The sequence below is a fragment of the Phodopus roborovskii genome, unplaced genomic scaffold (assembly GCF_943737965.1).
Source record: "Phodopus roborovskii unplaced genomic scaffold, PHOROB, whole genome shotgun sequence".
In the NCBI taxonomy this organism is placed as follows: Eukaryota; Metazoa; Chordata; class Mammalia; order Rodentia; family Cricetidae; genus Phodopus; species Phodopus roborovskii.
Genome location: NW_026126547.1, coordinates 15,633,397 through 15,651,047, shown reverse-complemented (window position 1 = coordinate 15,651,047; position 17,651 = coordinate 15,633,397). Strand labels below are relative to the sequence as shown.

Below are 17,651 nucleotides of genomic sequence, written 5' to 3'. Positions count from 1 at the left end.
TGATGACCTGAGTTCCAACTTAATGTTTTTCAGGTATTTTCATTCCCCAGTTGAATTTGTTAATGAGGAAAATATAGATATGACAACTGTATTTTGAAGAAAAGGGAATTTTAGAATTGGGAATCTATGGTAAATTTGGCCTTTTCACTGTCCTGATGAAGAAACTGAGGCAATCCCAGAGTAATTCCTCTGGATCTGTGGGTAAATGTCACAGAGAGCTCCATAATTAAGACTGAATCCTGAACTGTTCTCTAGGTGAAAAGTGCTTACTACAAGCCCCAAACTTGAGTTTCATTCATCCCCAGGTCTTACACAATGGAAACAGAACCAACTCTTGCCAATTGTTCTTTGACCTCCATAACTGTGCTGTGACACATGAGTGTATCCCCCTCCCCACAAACAAATAGTATAATCAAAAACAAAAAACAAAGCTGAACCCACCCTTTTCTTCACAACTGATTCTTTAAAAGGCTGGTAAGGAAGGAGGGCTACTAGAGGTGTGAGATGACTTAGCTGGTAAAGGCACTTAAGAGCCCAGGACATACATGGTATAAGGATAGAACTCATTCCCACAAGTTGTCCTCTGAGAATGTATACATAAGAACAGAGATACACAAACAAATGTACCTAACCATTATTAAAGATACATACAGAAAGACTTAATTTTAAATATATAAAAATAGATTTGAAGAAAGAAAACTCACCAAATTTATGTAGCTAGGGTCCTGTTATGAATTTAAAAGACCTACAGTATAAGACATAATGAGTGTGGCCTAAACCACAGAGAAAACATTTCATTGATTAAACAAGTATTTCATTGGATCTTGTTAGTGGCAGGTAAACTCTGTGATCAATGCTGGGGATTACTTGTTGAGTAACACTAGTATAGACTAAGTAAAAATATAGGGCTTTTACTGTGTATGTCTGACTAGTAAAGAAGACCTTGGGTTTTTGTTTTCTCTAGTATTAACTTTCATGGTATCACCTAAACTTCATTATAAACTACCAAGTTCTCATACTCTTGCAACGGTAGTATACATTTTCTGAATACAGTAGACTACAACCTCCCCACTTTTCCTTATATTTTGAGTCATTCTATGTTCACAATCTTCAAACATGACATTCACTTTTCAGAAAATCCATGCCTTTCCTCATTCCTATCAGCAGCTTAAAAACAAACAAAAACACATTTTCTGTCAATACATGAAAATTTTTGTTCCTTCCTCTTTGTTCTATATAGAACACCAGGAATAGTTACGAATGCCTTTAATCCCCCCATCCCCAGTACCCTTTTTCTTTGTTTTTTAAGATTTTGTCTACTTGTTATATAAACAGTATTCTTCCTACACAAGCACCTGCATGCCAGAAGAGGGCACCAGATCTCATTACAGATGGTTGTGAGCCATCATTTGGCTGCTGGGAATTGAACTCAGGACCTCTGGAAAAGCAGACAGTGTTCTTACCATCTGAGCCATTTCTCCAGCCCAAGGAGAGCTTTCTTAAGAATGTGCCCCACAGACACCAAGGTATGCAGTACAGGATTCCTTTGCATGTACTATTGTACCCAGGCCCAAACAAACAAAATAATAACACCATTCACAAATACACACCAAGGAAACATTCTTTAAGAACCGAAACAAAGCTTTAATCGCAGCACTCAGGAAGGTAGATGTGGGATGTGAAGACATATTGCTGTGATTGTTTTAATAAAGAGCTAAACAGCCAATAGGTAGGCAGGAGGTATAAGCGGGATTTCCAGGCAGGGAGAGGAAATAGGAGGAGAAAATAAAGAGTCATGGGAGATGCCAGGAGACAAAGAGAGAAAACAGGAAGTGTAAGATGAAAGGTAAAATGTAGATTAATAAAAGCAGATTAATTTAAGTTGTAAGAGCTAATGGGATAAGCCTAAGCTAAGGCCAAGCTACAATAATTAATAATAAATCTGCATGTAATATGGGAGTTGGCTGGCAGGACAGAGAAAGACTCATTACAGGCAGAGGCAGATGTCACTCCTGGTCTACGAAAGAAGTTCCAGGATAACCAGGGCTGTTAAAACAGAGGAACCCTGTCTCAAATAAACAAACAAACAAACAAACAAATAACAAATAAATAAAAAAGGAACCAAAACAAAAACAGTAATATAGCCAAGGTTATGGTGGCACATGCTTTTCATTCCAGCATTCAGCAGGCAAACACAGTTCTCAGTGAGTTCAAGGACAGACTGGTCTACATAAGAAGTTCAAAGACATCAGGGATACATAGGGAAACCCTGTCTCAAAATGCTGAAAACAACAGCCAGCAATATACAATAAAGCCATGATTTTACCAACATTTTTCTGAAAATCTGAAAAATGTGACTGTTTGCAATAAGATATATGAATAAAGACCTCAGAATAGTCATTACCAGTCATTACTGGATTAAAAACAAACTCCAGACAAGCATAGCAGAGAGGGCTGTAAACTCACTCAGTAGACAGAAGTAGGAATGAGTTGGGAGGCCAGCACAGGCTACAAAATATGAAGTGAGGAAGCAGGGAAACATATGAATTTAAGTTGTTTCCTCGAGGTCTTCAATTTTATCTCCCAAACATCCATTCTTCATTTCAAATGGAATCACACTAATTGCTCAAGCCAGAAACCAGATGCTATTTATATGTCCTCCACCTTAAATGTTCACTTTGTTCTCCTTTAAACCTACCACAAGGTGATTTTATTCCTATCACATTTTGTCTAAAGTCACCATCCTATTCTAGGGAAGTAACAGTTCCTACCTTACTAACTCTGACACTTGCCAAGCAAACACACTTTACTTAAAATATTTAAACAAACTTTGTATAAAAAAATCATTTAGAATATATGAATCTGCCTTTATTTAAAATCTTTCAATATTGTTTAAATTATTTACAAATTACTGTTATTATTAAAGAAATTATTCTTTACTTTGAATACGGAAATTACTCCTATGACCCAAAAGAGTTACATTATTTCACTCTGCCTGCCTTTCTTTCCAATCTCAATCTTTTCAGTCTACTCTCCCATCACCCTCCAAGTTCTATTTATTAGCTCTAATCTCGTCACAAATAACTGTTTATAAGAGACTTACAGGTAAGACTGCTAATCCTCAAGGAGGACTGCCACAAAATTGAGATGTGGAACGGAGCCTTAAAACCAACTAACAAACAAAGAAGCAATCAAGATCAAGACTGCTACTACAAATGGTGGCACATGTTACCAGAGCACTCAGAAGGCTCAAACAGGAGGGATGGCTCTAAGGATTAAGTGCAGACTGAGCTACAAGTTAAGGCTTTTTATCAAAACAGAACACAATAACAATAAAAATGATGAGATTGCTATATCCAGATCATTTCTCATCTCCTAACTGGTTCTTTCTCATCCTCTTAATTCAGATGGTCTCACAGAAACCACATCAAACCAAACAACATACAAGTGGTTTTCTTCCACTTATGTTCCCCTTAAAATTAAATGTATGGCAGATTATATCCTTAAAATCTATTTTATCTGAAAATATTTACTTGTTAGCATACTTATAAGGCATGCCAGCTGTCTTCCACAGCTGATTCAATGAAGCCTCAAACTGCCTATTTTGATCATCTTTGTAAACAATACTTTCATTGTAATATGCTTAGGTCAAATTAAGCATGTAACAGTCAATCAACAGCAAATGGTTCAAGGAAAAAACAAAAACAAAACAAACAAATGAAAGTTACTTAGGATGGGTGAAGGTAGTGCACACCTATAATCCCAGCACTTGGGAGACAGGCAGTCAGATCTCTGAGTTCAAGGGCAGCCTGGTCTACAAAGTGACTTTTAAGATAGCTAGGAATACGCAGTGAAACCCTGTCTCAAAAAAACAAACAAACAAACAAACAAAAATGGCTCCTAGGCTTTAATGTTAAGAGATTAGAAAATTATTTCTTAACAAAAATATGGGGGAAAAATTTTATCATTACCTCACTGTCATCCACAGCTATTTTTCCTGATGGTGGTTTAAATGAAGCAAGCATCTCTAATAATTCAAAGAGAGTGGTTAAATGAGGTTCTTGTAACAGCAAAAGCATCGGAATGTTGTCCTTTTGAGGTGGTGGGAGGCAAGATGCAGGCAGTTGAACACCTTCTCCTTTTCGTTCTCTCCTTGGTGCACCCAAAGATACAAATACCATCTAAAAAGAAAAAAGAAAAATAGACAAAATAATAAGGGTAATAGGAAAAAAATATTTAATACAACAATAAAATTGAGGTACAATATAACTCCATTTAAAATTTCAATGCACTAGACTTTCATTTAAAATTTCAATGCACTAGACTTTCTCCAACTATTCAATTATTAACTATCTGAGCCAAGGGATAACTAAAACTCAAACCACCATTTATATACATACCTGCATATCTTTGAAACCAAGCTCATGAAGTGCTTTTTCATCATAGTCTGTTGTTAATTCATGTCCAGATGAGATCATCCTAACAGGCCCCATGAGGCCACCTTCAAAACAACAGAAAAGAAAAATAAACTGTTAATGCAATTCGCTAACAATAATACAATGCAGCAATAAGTCCACTGTTCATTAAACTTCAATATAACTCCAGAGTTACACATGTTAACAAGACAAGAACTTTCTTGGTACTTACTGCATTTCCCTCAAGACTGAAAACAGAAAAATCCGATTACTGAATGTATTAGGTGCACAAGAAACCAGCATGTGCTATTCAACTGAACACTTACTGTTATTTTCCAACAAAAACAAAACAGAGCAAACATTATAAAATTAAAACCTAAATGCTTATATGGAGAAGAAAAAAAAACTACTCAAGTTCTATCAGTTTATTCAAGAAACTAGTATTTAAAAGACCAACAGATTTATTCAATAAATTCAGTATAGTTAATCTGTTTTAAGAATGCCTCAGAGTCTTTTGCTGCTTCCCCTTGACTTCAGTTCCCACTACCTCCCCCTACCTCACAATTTATGCTTCAGTTACCAGGTTCCATGAGCTTTTCTAGTTTTGAGACAGTGTTTCACTATGTAGGCAAGGTCTACAGGTCCCTACATAGACCAGGATGATCTTAAACTCAGAGATAAATCTACCTCTTCCTCCCAAGTGACAGGACTAAAGGTGTGTGCTGCTCTACTCGGCTCTTTGCCCAGCCTGTGGTACACACTTTTAATTCCAGCACTCAGGAGGCAGAGGCAGGTGGATCTCTGAGTCTGAGGCCAGTCTGGTCTACATATTGAATACCAAGGCCATATACTGAGACTCCCAAAAGAAACAATCCAAAATACAAACAAACAAAGTTTCATATATAAGCTGAAGAAGACAGGATGACAGAAAGTATCCAGAGTAACAAGTCCGTAAGGCAAGGGAGTGTTAGGAGGAACTAGAAAGACTTTTACCAGAATAGGATAAACAAGGAGCATCTAAAAAGGGTTCTCTGGGCAACATGGGTTTCCATCTTATTAATTTGAGTCTACATGAGCGTTCATGGGCCTGTCGAGGACACAGGTATACTTTGTGTGTCTCCTACTCTCTACATTATTCTTAGAGACAGGGTCTCTCACTGAATGTGGAACTCTCCTTTCTGGGTAGACACTTTTCTATGAGGAGGGTTGTCTGCCTTTTCACTAGGGATGGGATTGTAGTCAAGACTGCTAATACTTGGCTAATACTCCAGCAGTCCAAACTCAGGTTCTTATACTTCTGTGGTAGGCTTTTATCTAGTGAGCCATTTCTCCAGTCTCTATAGGTAACACATTTTACCTAAGTAAAGCAGATAATTCTTGGACCAGAAATTGAATATCTACATACTTACTCAAAATATATGAAGTACAGTACATACAAGGATAGTCTCTGTGACACTATTTTCAACAATCAAATAACTGAATCTGAGTGTGGCACCACATACCTATAATTCCAGTTATATGAGGAGAAAAAAAAAAAAAAAAAAAAAGAAAGAAAGCAAGCAGACCTCAATTTCTAGTCCAGCCTGAGTAACTTGACAGGTAAAATTACATCTCAAAAAATAAAAATTTAAAAGAGCTGACGTACATCCAGTAACAGAGTGATCGTGCACAAGGCCCTCAGTCTAGTCATCAATAAGTGAGAAGACGAGAGGGAGGAAGGAAAAATGGCTAAGCTTTTATTACTTAAAAAGACATCAAATAATCAAGGTTCTGTTCTATAACAAACTCTCCATCTCAAAAAGATCAAGGTAACTTTCAGTATGTACCAATATGAACATTTTCTAAGATAACCTAAATATAATGTTCCAATAATAAACAAACATACGTACTTCACATTTATAACTGGTATTTCTTGAAGGATATCTATGAAACCAGTTAACCGTGTCTCAGATAGAAGTTAGTAGTTAATAAGGAATAATTAGGAAGTTAAGTTGTTAAGAGGGAGACTTGAACACATCTATGATCTTCCCTATCGTTTCTTTGTATAGACCAGGCTATCCTGGAACTTGCTGTGTAGACCAAGCCGGTTTCAAACTTATGGAGATTCACCTGCCTTTGTATCCTTAGTGAATGGATTAAATGTATACGAAAACTTTTTTTAAGATTGATGTTTTAAATTTCTTACTAGACTCTCTGAGTGTGTGTGTGTGTATGTGTGTGTATAAGGCAGCAAGCATTCCATGGCACATGGTACAAGTCAGAAAATAATTTTTTGGAACTGGTGCTAATCTCTTTCTACCATGTAGCCCCCAGTAATCAAACTCAGGTCATCAGGTTTAACAATCAGCACCTTCACCCACTAAGCCATTTATTTCACTGACCTTATGCTTAAGAGATACAAATGAATTAATCTTAAACATATTGGAGTCAAATCTTCTGGACTTAGTGAAAGATACTAAGATATTCCCTTACTTTAAAAAATCAGAGATGCATAAAACACAGTTAAGTCTAAGAATTAGCTTTTTGGTCTTTGTTTTAAATACATAACAGTACCCTGTACAAAGTAAGAATCCCTTGGCAAAATTTAAATAGTTTGATATTCCTTACCTAAGCATATGCAGAACAACATTTATATCCAAAAGTGATTTAGATTTCAGAATTTTCCAATATTTAAAACATATGCATCCTTTACTAATAGATCATTTCTAACACAAAATTTCTACATCAAAAGCTTTATTGGAAAACAATTTAGGTAATCAGCAGTAAAGGGACATCTAAGGTCATCGACAATTCTAAGACTTTTTATCAAATTGATTCCCAAATCATTTCTATGGTCACATCAAAAAGCCTAAAGGGAGATCTTTGAGAAATCTTAGCACATAAATGCACCAAGGCCTGACTGATAGCCAGTGTTTGACCCCTGCAACCCACATGATACAACTGTTTCCTACAACTTGTCTCTGGACTGTCACATACATACCATGGAATGCACAAACCACACACACAATAAATAAATGAATGAATAAAAATTTATTTTTAGAAAGCCTAAAAAGAATCCTCTAAGAAACAAATGTTGTTTGCAAACAATAGCCCAACCACTGTTCTACTGATAGTAACACAAATGATAACAAGAACAGGGAAGTAGCCATTAAGACCTTTAAAGTTTTAAAATTGCTAAAATGACCTTTGTAGTGAGGTAGTCCTTCTGTAGCACTGACCACGCCCATTGGGGGGTGGAGCGATGGGCGGAGGTGACCTGAGGAAGGCCGCTCTCTTGCTGGCATGACTCGGACAGGAGAGGATCGGGTTGAATTTCCTGGTGTTCATCTGTCTAGGTTGTAAGTTATTTCTCCCTGAATAAACATCTATTCGGCCTATTTGTTTATCCTGATCCTTATTTACCGCAATATCTGGTGTCAGAAGTGGGATTTACCTGGGTTTTGCCCCCAGGCGGCAGAAGCCGCCCCCCTCCCCCACCTTCCCCAACGGGCAGGGTTTAACCAGGTGGACTCACCACAGCTTTGGGACAGACCTGAATGTTTTTGTTCCCTTACAAAAATGTTATGGAATTGATTCCTTTATACGATGGTGTATGGAAGTGGGATTTGTTGGGAGTTTAGGACACAAGGGCAAGGCGATTAAGAATGCATTAATACCTGTACGAAAGTCTGGATACAGGAGCTCTCTTTCTTTCTGACCTTCCATTTTCCATAATGCAAGAGTAGAAGGCATTTCCTGAAAGCAGCTCTTACCAGATTCGTATACTTTGCAGGACAGTGAGAAACAAATTTCAGTTGCTTAGACTCTATCTGGGAAAGTGTGATAGCTCACACCTGTAATCCCAGCACATTGGAAGCACAGGCAGGAGGATTCCTAAGGGTCTGAGTCCAGCTCGGGCTTATACACAGTGTATTCTAGGTCAGCTTGAACTCCAGAGTTTTTCAAAATGAAAACCAAAGAAGCAAAAATAGAAAACAAGAACACCTCCAACAATAAAAACAACCTTTCATTTAAGAACTGTTAAAGCAACAAGAGATGAACCAAGATAGTTGCTACACAATAAAGCCTAAAACTACTGAACATGTCAAGAGTTTAACTTACCAGGAAACTCTCCTTTTCTGCTGCTTTGACCAAACTCCTGAAGCTGAGCTTGCTGATTTATTTGTTCTTTCTGTAAGTTTTCATACCAATGAGTTACTTCAGCCCTAAGATCTGCTACCTGGTCACTGGGATACATCTCAATAGTCATCTGAAATGTAGGATGCAACTAATTAAAAATTACAAAGAAACTACCAGACCCCAAAACACCAAAGAATTGAAAAGAGAAATGTTAACAAATTTGGAAATTAAATCCTGCCAACTACCTTGTCAGGAAGTCCAGCAGGCTGACATACAACCCTTAGCGGCAAAGACTGTTTGTCACTCAGTGCTTTCAAATGACTACTAATACCAGTGCCTTCAATTTGCCACTGTCTCAGATGATAAGCAAACCTAAAACAACACAGAATACATACACAGAGGAGACCATTTAGAATACTTTAATGTTACAGAAGTTTTTCATGTTTTACCAAATTTAAAAGCCCATAAAAGGTTAAACCAACTACAGAATCAACATAGTGAGCTGAACTTAAAAGACAGCAAAGAATTCTTAATTAAAACAGACTCCCAGAAAAATTACTGAAGGAGAAAATCCTATTATATAAAGTTATTTATTTAAAGGGAATAGGAGGAGAAGCAGGAGGAAAGTAAAACAGAACTCAACATTAACCTAATAATGAAGCATTAGGTTACTATTTTTACATTTAGAACAAAAGGTTTAAAAAAATACCTTCTGAGAAAAACATGTTTTACAAAAGCACTCTTCAGGTATATTATGTTCAAATAATGCAAATCAGTTGAACAGAATATAAGATTAGATTTTATTAATTAAAAGCCCAATTTTAGTGGCTAGAATGATGTCCTATTGCAGAGGAACTGATATTCAGTTTTTCAGTGACCACATAATGACTCATTGCCATCCATAACTCAAGTTCCAGTGGATCTGACACACTCTTATGACATCCTTGGACCTTGGCACACACCAGGTACACATACATACATGTAGGTAATACACTTATGCATATAAAATGAAATAAGTTCATAAAGACTCTTCCCCAACACCCACAGGCATCTAGCATGACACATACTAAATACTTGAAAATTCTCTTGTGGAAGACAAGAGTCAGATTCTTGATTTTTAAATAACTAAACGAACGAATGAATGAATGTCTAATATTAATCAGGAGTTCTGAAATAAAAGGATAGAAATTAACTTATTCCCTACAGGTGAAACAATATCCAGGTCTACAACTGAACAAAAGAGTAATTAAAAGAATGTCTCTTTTGAACTTTTCAAGTTTTAGCTTTTCCATTTTGCTTCCACGGACATTCTGAGCTCAACAATTTAAAATTGTTCTTGGAGACAATAGGCAGGTTATCTTATACACCCTTAGGTGTTCACCAGCATTGTTGGTCTCTATTCAGTCAAAGTCAATTCAACCTTCTGCCTCAAAGTAATGATAACAACAATGTTTCCAGATATTACTTACTGCTCCTAAGAAACAATATCACTTTTGAGTGAAAACCAATGCTGAGATTAAACCTTTCTCAAAAAAGATAAATTCTTTATTCAATATTGTACAAGGTATTTGAAATCTTTATATGTTAAATAACTTACATTTGTAACACTAAGTAACTGAGTACTTGATAAACAGGGAGACAAGATGAGATTTGTTAGGCAGTACATAACTTTTCAGCTGCTGCTTTGAAATTTTTTATTCAATTTTATGTAATTTATGGTTTACTAGTAGAGATATTCATACAATATTACAGTAATGTTAATTTTAGCATAAAATAAATCAAGATACATATGAAAGATAAAGCCCACTTCTCCATAGTAGGACAAAACTAGTATCTATGAGAAGAGACACTCATGAAAAGTACCTCTGAGGTACTGGTGAGACATCACAGTGTGCTGCTCCTCACAGCACAGAATCCCTTCATAAGTAAATTAGCACATCATTTACAGTAAGCCTAATAGAAAACAGAGCACTTACAGGACTTTCCCCCCACATAACATCTTAATGTAATGTTTGAGTTATACAAATTTGTACTGACTTTTTAATTAATTTGAGTAAGGCCACCACTTTTGCTTAATTTTTATTTTTCTAAAGTGGTGATGGTTCCGAAGCTCCGATGTTGCTACGCAAAAATTCAAAAGTTCTCTTACACATTCTTTAAATGCAGGAACTAAAGTACATTTCTACAAACTATGATTATAAAGGAATCTTGAACTACAGAAATGCTTGAAATCATGTATACATATTATTAAAAATGTGTAGGGTTATCTTTCTCACTCAGTATTTCCTACCATTTTAATAAAATGTCAAAAATATACATTGCATGTGATTTTATAAATGTCAAAACTAAGATCTGAAGTTGAAAGAAGTTATAATTTTAACAAATTTTCAACACAGCTCTTAGTACTTTTACATTAATACTCATTGTTAAATGACTTTTAACAAACAAAATTTTGTAATTAAAACTATCTACTCACCTTTCATTTCGGTTGGTATATTCATAAATGTTAATTTGCTTTATTTCTGTATTACACAGGGTATGTCTAAATTAATTATACAGATATTCATTAACACAGAAAGTTTTGGTCATGTTTCCATGGTAAATGGAAATTCAAAATTAAAATACTCTCTCCTAGTCCAGGAAGAAAAAAAAACAGCAAATGAAACAAATGACTCAACTTGATAAAATATGAAAGATTATATGATGTTGTTGGGGAGAGTTGTAGTGTAACTTGTCTCAGTGGTGGTGTCCCTACCTTTTCAGTCATAATTAACACCTCTGTAGAAATGGAATTCTGACATTTTCTTATTCAGGCATAACTGATGAGCCTCAAGATTTTAAAACCTATATATTTATGAGGATATTATATTGCCTCTTCAATGGCAAAATGATACATAAGTTTCTATAGCAATAATTTCCATTATAACCCATTTAGTTTGAGTAAATTATGTCCCCTGTACAAACTTTAAAAATACCTTTAGACGTGTTAACAATAAAAAATACTGAAATTCATTCATGTAGTACATTATAACAAATTACCTTCTCCTAAATGCTTCCAGATGTGTCTTCAGCATAAGCAATCCTCTTTCTATAACTGTGAGACTTGAGTGTGATTCTTGTTCAAGACTGCTGGAAGCTATCATAAGACTTTCCATGCACTTGCTAATAAATTCTTGCTCCTTTTCCAAACCCGTTTTACCTGAAACTCAGACATATATTCATTATACTTTTACATTTTTATTTACCTGTATTAAAGAAAATGAACCAAACTGAAGCTTAATCAAATTTCCTAACATAAAAAAGTAGTTTTAGAACTGGGGTTTCCTGTTAGTTCACTACAGTACTACTGTTAGTCCAGCACTCAGGAGCTGAAGCAGAAGAATTGAGACTCCTAAGTCAACTAGAGATAGATAGCAAGGCCGAGTTTCAGAAAAAGAAAATACAGGCCGGAGAGATGGCTCAGCAATTAAGGTCACTGGCTGATCTCCCAGAGGACTCAGGTTCAATTCCCACCACCACATGAACCATCTGTAACTGCAGTTCCAGGAAATCTGACACCCTCTTATGATCTCTGTGGCACTGCATACATGTGCCACATTCAGACAAACACACATAAAGTAAAAAGTGCCCTTAAAATTTTTAAAAAATCAAAAAGAGAAATTTGAAATGTTGCTTAAAATTAATTTTACTTTTTGAACAGTATTGGAAATTACTTACCATTAATGTAGTAGGAGTTAATATATTGGATAGCTGCTCGACTAACATCACCTGACTGTGCTCTTAATGCAATGCCCCAAAACTGGTCCATACCACACAGCTAAGGATTAAAAATAAGAAAATTTTAAATTTTGTTTGTTAAATGGCAGATTATTAGATTAAAATATCAAATGTGAAATTAAACATTAAACTTAATATTTTTATAAAGTATTAAGAGGGCAATTCATAGTATTTAGCCATTATAAAATATAAGCATCCTCATTACCAACAAAAGATTAAAACTTCCTCAGGGTAATGAAGAACTCTTAAAGTCAATTGATTTTTTTTATAAAGCAGGAAAACTATACAATGCTTAATAAATTATTTACTGTGAAAAATTCAACTATATAAAATCAACAAATTATAATTATTTGCACAATAGTCTAATGCTTTTCCTTGAAGTTACACTGGCAGATCAACCACTTTCATGCAGTCACTCATAATTTAGTAGACACGGTAACCAAATTCTCATTCAAATTAGTGATGTTAACTATGAGATAACAAAAGAAATGTTTCTGCTAAATGCTGCACAGAAATAGCTAAAGTGAAAACTCTCAAATGTGGACCGAGTGAAGAAAGAGGGTATTCCAATGGATGACTGGAGAGCTGAAGTAAAGTATCAGCTAGCAGAACATAGTTATTAATTAGGCAAATCAAGATGTATGACTACCTTGAAATTATTAAATAGAAACATAATAATACAGTGTTAAGATTAAAACATTAGAAACACTAACAAAACAAGCACTACAGTCTGGAGAGATGGTTCAATTGTTAAGGGCTATTCTTCCAGAGGTCCTCAGTTAAATTCCCAGCACCCACATGGTAGCTCACAACCATCTGTAATGGGATCTGATGCCCTCTTCTTGCAAGCAAGAAAAGAGCACAAATATACATGAATAAATAAGTATTTTTTTAAAAGCCCCACATCATGATGAAAAGAAAAAGCAACAGTAGGAAGATAGAACACAGTAAATACAAACAAAATTATTATTTGGGAAGAAATATTTCATATAACTCAGGATGCCTAGAACTCACTGTGTAGCCAAGAAAGAATCTGAGTCCCTCCTTTTTTTTACCTCCCAAATTTTGAAATTACAGGTTTGCACTAATTTCCTTGCTGGGTTTATGTGGCACTGGTACTGAAACCCAGGGATTTGTGCCTGCTGGCAGATCACTCTACAAACTAAGCTATATTATCAGCTAAAATTACTTTTTATAATACAGATCAATAACAATTTTGTCCTCCTAATATAAAATAAACTTACCTACAAATAATACTCCGAAATAAAAAGGCACTTCTTAGCTGACTAAAGGAATGTCTGACAAGGATGACCTTTAACCGTTTATTTTAGAAGACTATAGGGACAATCAGCTAAATACATTGCAGCCACCCAGTCTGGGGAAGGGGAACATTTTAAAGACAAAGATGAGACTAGAAATTTGTAGGAGTGTGCAGTCAATTAGCTAATCATAACAACTGATCTCAGTGGATTATTCCAGAAACAGTCAATACAAATTACATATATAGTATATATTAGCATATGCTGCTATAAAGGTGCTAAAAATTTAGCTATAGCAAATGGCATACATATTGGACTTCAGAGCCAGTGAAATGGCCCAATGCAAACAAGTGCTGCTGCCAAATCCAGTGGACTGACTTACACACAGTAAGCCGTTGTCTGCCTTCCACATACAAATAAATAAATGTTTTTAAAAGTCATTTCACACAAATTAAGTTTTTCATAAAATATTTAATTATGTTTTCCAGGATCTACAAAGAGAATTACAAACAGGCACCTCTCCTTCTAAACAAATCACAGAGCAAATAACAAGACTTTTTTGAGGCAAGAGCATAGTTTTCTTAGAAATAAAACAAAACCACAATGCCAAAATTGCTTTAAAACTCAAAATATGAAGGAGTTAAAGCTTGAAATAAAAGACAGTGATGGCTCATGCCTTTAATCTCTCAGGAGGCAGAGACAGGCAGATCTCTGTGAGTTTGAGGCCAGCCTGATCTACAAAACAAGTTCCAAGACATCCAAGGCTACACACAGAAACCCTGTCTTTGGGGGTGGGGGGGTGGAAGGGGTGGGGGCCACATACTTGAAATAAAATTAAACTTTATAACAAAGTCAAAGTTTACAGAAAGATAACTTGATAATCTAATTAGAAGACAAGAAATATCTCACAAGCTGATCAAATAGAGCCTTACCTCAGAGTGTGAGCCGCCATCATAGGCACTGGTAGCCAATCGAGCCAAGTTACATAGATGTTGAAACAGGTTTAAGCCAGTCATGCTGATTGTTTCAGGTTTTAGCTGGGGCATCTTTAAAAAAAAAAATTAACATTTTATTTTATTAGATTACTAATTTCACTAAAGACAATATCGGAGGAAAATGATCAGAAAAGATCTGGCAATAATTTGATCATTTAAATAATTTAATAAAATTCTATTCATGCAAAGCCTGAAGAGATGTGTGCTTCAATTAGCTGCCCCTGCCTGATGTGCAGTGCACTACAATTTACATACACACACACACACCCCCAGAGGAAGTAAATAAAGACATTTTGTCACCTATTAGATACCATGACCATATACATTTATAAGAAATGGAGCTAAATGTAGTTTGTAATAAAGGACAAAAATCTAAGATAAATTTAATTCTATTTGTACTTTGCCCTAAAACTCATTCATTACAATGTAACACAAGACATTGAATGAATTTCCAGAGCACTTTGCTAATTAAAAAAAAAAAAAAAAAAAAAAGGCGTTAAGAAAATGGAAGAGAAAAAAAAATAAAACAAACAAACAAAAAAACAGCAATTTTCAGACACAGTCTCATTCAGCCCAGGGTGGCTGCCAATTTGCTATGCTTAATGCCTGATCCTCTATCCCCCAACTTTCACATACTGAGATTATTGGCATATACTACCACAGCCAACACACACCTGCTTTAACAATCACTGATGTGACTGTTATAGTTTATATAAAGATGACTACTTGCAACATCTAGTTATGGTGGACAGAAACAAGAACCACTATACTTTTTATAAGGCCTTCCTAAGTAGCTAACAAATGTGGGTACTAGCTTATACTTAGCCAAAAGACAGACTGAAATTGTGGAAGTTTAACACAAGAAGACTCATGGATTTAGGTCTTATATTTGTTGTTATGGGCATACACTTCAAACTGAAAATCACTTTTAAAAATAAATACCCAAAGACCAATATTTACAATTAGTGCCATCCTTAAAACTGTTCAAAATTATTGAATAAATAATAGATTAACTATATTTAGAAATATAAACTAAATTTACATTTAGTTAAAAATAAAAGATAACATGACAGGTAAATCTGAATTGAAAAACTTATATAAGGATCACAAAAAACAGGCATTTGTTCAATTTAAAAGCTATACAGAAGAGAGGAAGAAAAAGAAAAGAACATTATAGAAGTCACACTTCAATACATTAAAATACACAGAGGAAAATACACAAATAAATCTAAATGTACAATTACCTTCTCCAGGAAAAGATGTTTATAGGTTTCCATTCCCATTGCATGTTGATCTTTACTTCGAACTTGATTTAAAAACCAATGAAGTGCATCATCATAGCACTCAGAATCTTCTACTAAACAATGCCATAAAATATCGACTTGCTCTAAACTTAGCCCTAAACAAAAACAATAAATTTTGTACTTCATTAATTTTGGAGGGGAGGTGTGAAATAGGATACTGTTACATAGCTCACTCAGGCCTACAACTTGTATTCACCTGCCTGCACCTTCCAAGTGATTAAATATTGGTGATTTACCACATCTGGCTTGTGTTTTTACAAATTAGGTAAAAAATATTTACACACCTCCTTTTGGACAACATGTATATATAGTCTATTTTTCATAAAATACCTCTGTTGTAACTATTAGCTGAGGACTAATTCCTTATGGTTTTCTGTCTGGAAATTTGAATCAGAATTAGATAGAACATTTTGGTCCTAATTCACTATACTAAAAGCAGCTAGAGTCAAATATGTACATAAAGGAGCAAGCTGACAATATTTTTTGTTTTGAGTTTCATTTTTTGAGACAGGATTTCTCTGTGTAGCCCAAGCTGTCCTGGAAGTCACTGTGTAGACAAGACTGGCCTTGAGAACCACCTACTTTTGCCACCTGAGTGCTGGAATTAATGTTGAATGTCACCACTGCCTGGATAGCTGACAGCATTTCATAAAACGTACTTTAAAAGAAACTCCACTAACTTTGCTATCAAAGTAGAAATATCAGAGCCATGTCCTACTCTTCCAAAGGATCTAGAATCCACATTAATCAATTGCCTATGGCTATCTGCACATATATTTAATAACATATACAACATACATATAATTAAAAATGAAATAAAAACAAAACATTACACATATAGTCTTACATAATTAAAAACACACCACTGAAAATTTTTTGTATGGCTGGGGACATAGCTCATTAGTGCATGACAAGTTCATACATGATGGTTCAAATTTTCGCAACACCAACAAAGATCTAAAGGATAATCAGGTTCATAAAATGTGAATACATCACTGAATTATGGTAATAATTGACTTGAACTTAAAATTCTTCTATTTTATGGACAGGATTACCTGTCTCTACTGGAAACAAGCAATCACAGAAATTTTGAGGATTCAATTCTAAAGGTGAGAACTACAGAGTAGAAACTATATACAAAGGCTGTCCATGGAAGGTACTGAACAACAGCTACTATTTTTAAGAAGAACAAAGGAAAAATGCAGGGAAAAATGAAATACAAAGAATTCACTTCATGATATTCAGGTGACATATAGTACATGGAAAAACAAATAAAAACTTTGTAGAATAAAACAGATTCCAGGCAGTCACAAGAATTTAAAACAAAACCAACAACAAACCCTCCAAAAAAAAACAAAAAAAAAAAAAAAAAAAACCAGACAATTTACAAGGACTTTGAACTTAATGAGTTCATTCCAAAGTCTACTGTGCTTTCCTACAGTTTGGGGAAATAAGAAAATACAGGAATGACTAAAAATCCCCTAATAACTAAAAAATCAAATGGCATTTCCACAGTGTCAGAAAACATTCACCTAAATATCAATATACTCTGAAAGGTTTTATGTCTTCTGTAAACTTTAATTTTAGCACTTAGGCCAGAAGACAGAAGAATTTTAAGGTCAAAGCCAATTAATGTTATGCAAGCAGTTTAGGACACGGAGGGCCATACAGTGAAACCCTGTCTCAAAAGTAACATACAGTGTTGTAGATTATTTTCTAAGAAGAATGTGTTAGTTAGAGCCAATACGAGGGGTGAAAAGATGGTTAAGTGGTGAAGTGTTT

General features: G+C 35.0%; 1 protein-coding gene across 5 annotated transcripts in view; it reads right to left on the bottom strand.

The window, feature by feature from the left end:
- Positions 1 to 17,651, bottom strand: part of Usp34 (ubiquitin specific peptidase 34) — a 186,190-nt gene that overhangs the window by 93,069 nt on the left and 75,470 nt on the right. For all 5 annotated transcript variants that reach the window (XM_051200494.1, XM_051200497.1, XM_051200495.1 and 2 more), the window contains 8 exons: positions 15,810 to 15,964; positions 14,503 to 14,616; positions 12,252 to 12,351; positions 11,574 to 11,733; positions 8,780 to 8,906; positions 8,517 to 8,664; positions 4,401 to 4,501; positions 3,972 to 4,181 (listed from right to left, as the gene is read on the bottom strand). In XM_051200494.1, the coding sequence (XP_051056451.1) occupies positions 3,972 to 4,181; positions 4,401 to 4,501; positions 8,517 to 8,664; positions 8,780 to 8,906; positions 11,574 to 11,733; positions 12,252 to 12,351; positions 14,503 to 14,616; positions 15,810 to 15,964 (1,115 nt within the window). The remainder of the gene's footprint in view (positions 1 to 3,971; positions 4,182 to 4,400; positions 4,502 to 8,516; positions 8,665 to 8,779; positions 8,907 to 11,573; positions 11,734 to 12,251; positions 12,352 to 14,502; positions 14,617 to 15,809; positions 15,965 to 17,651) is intronic.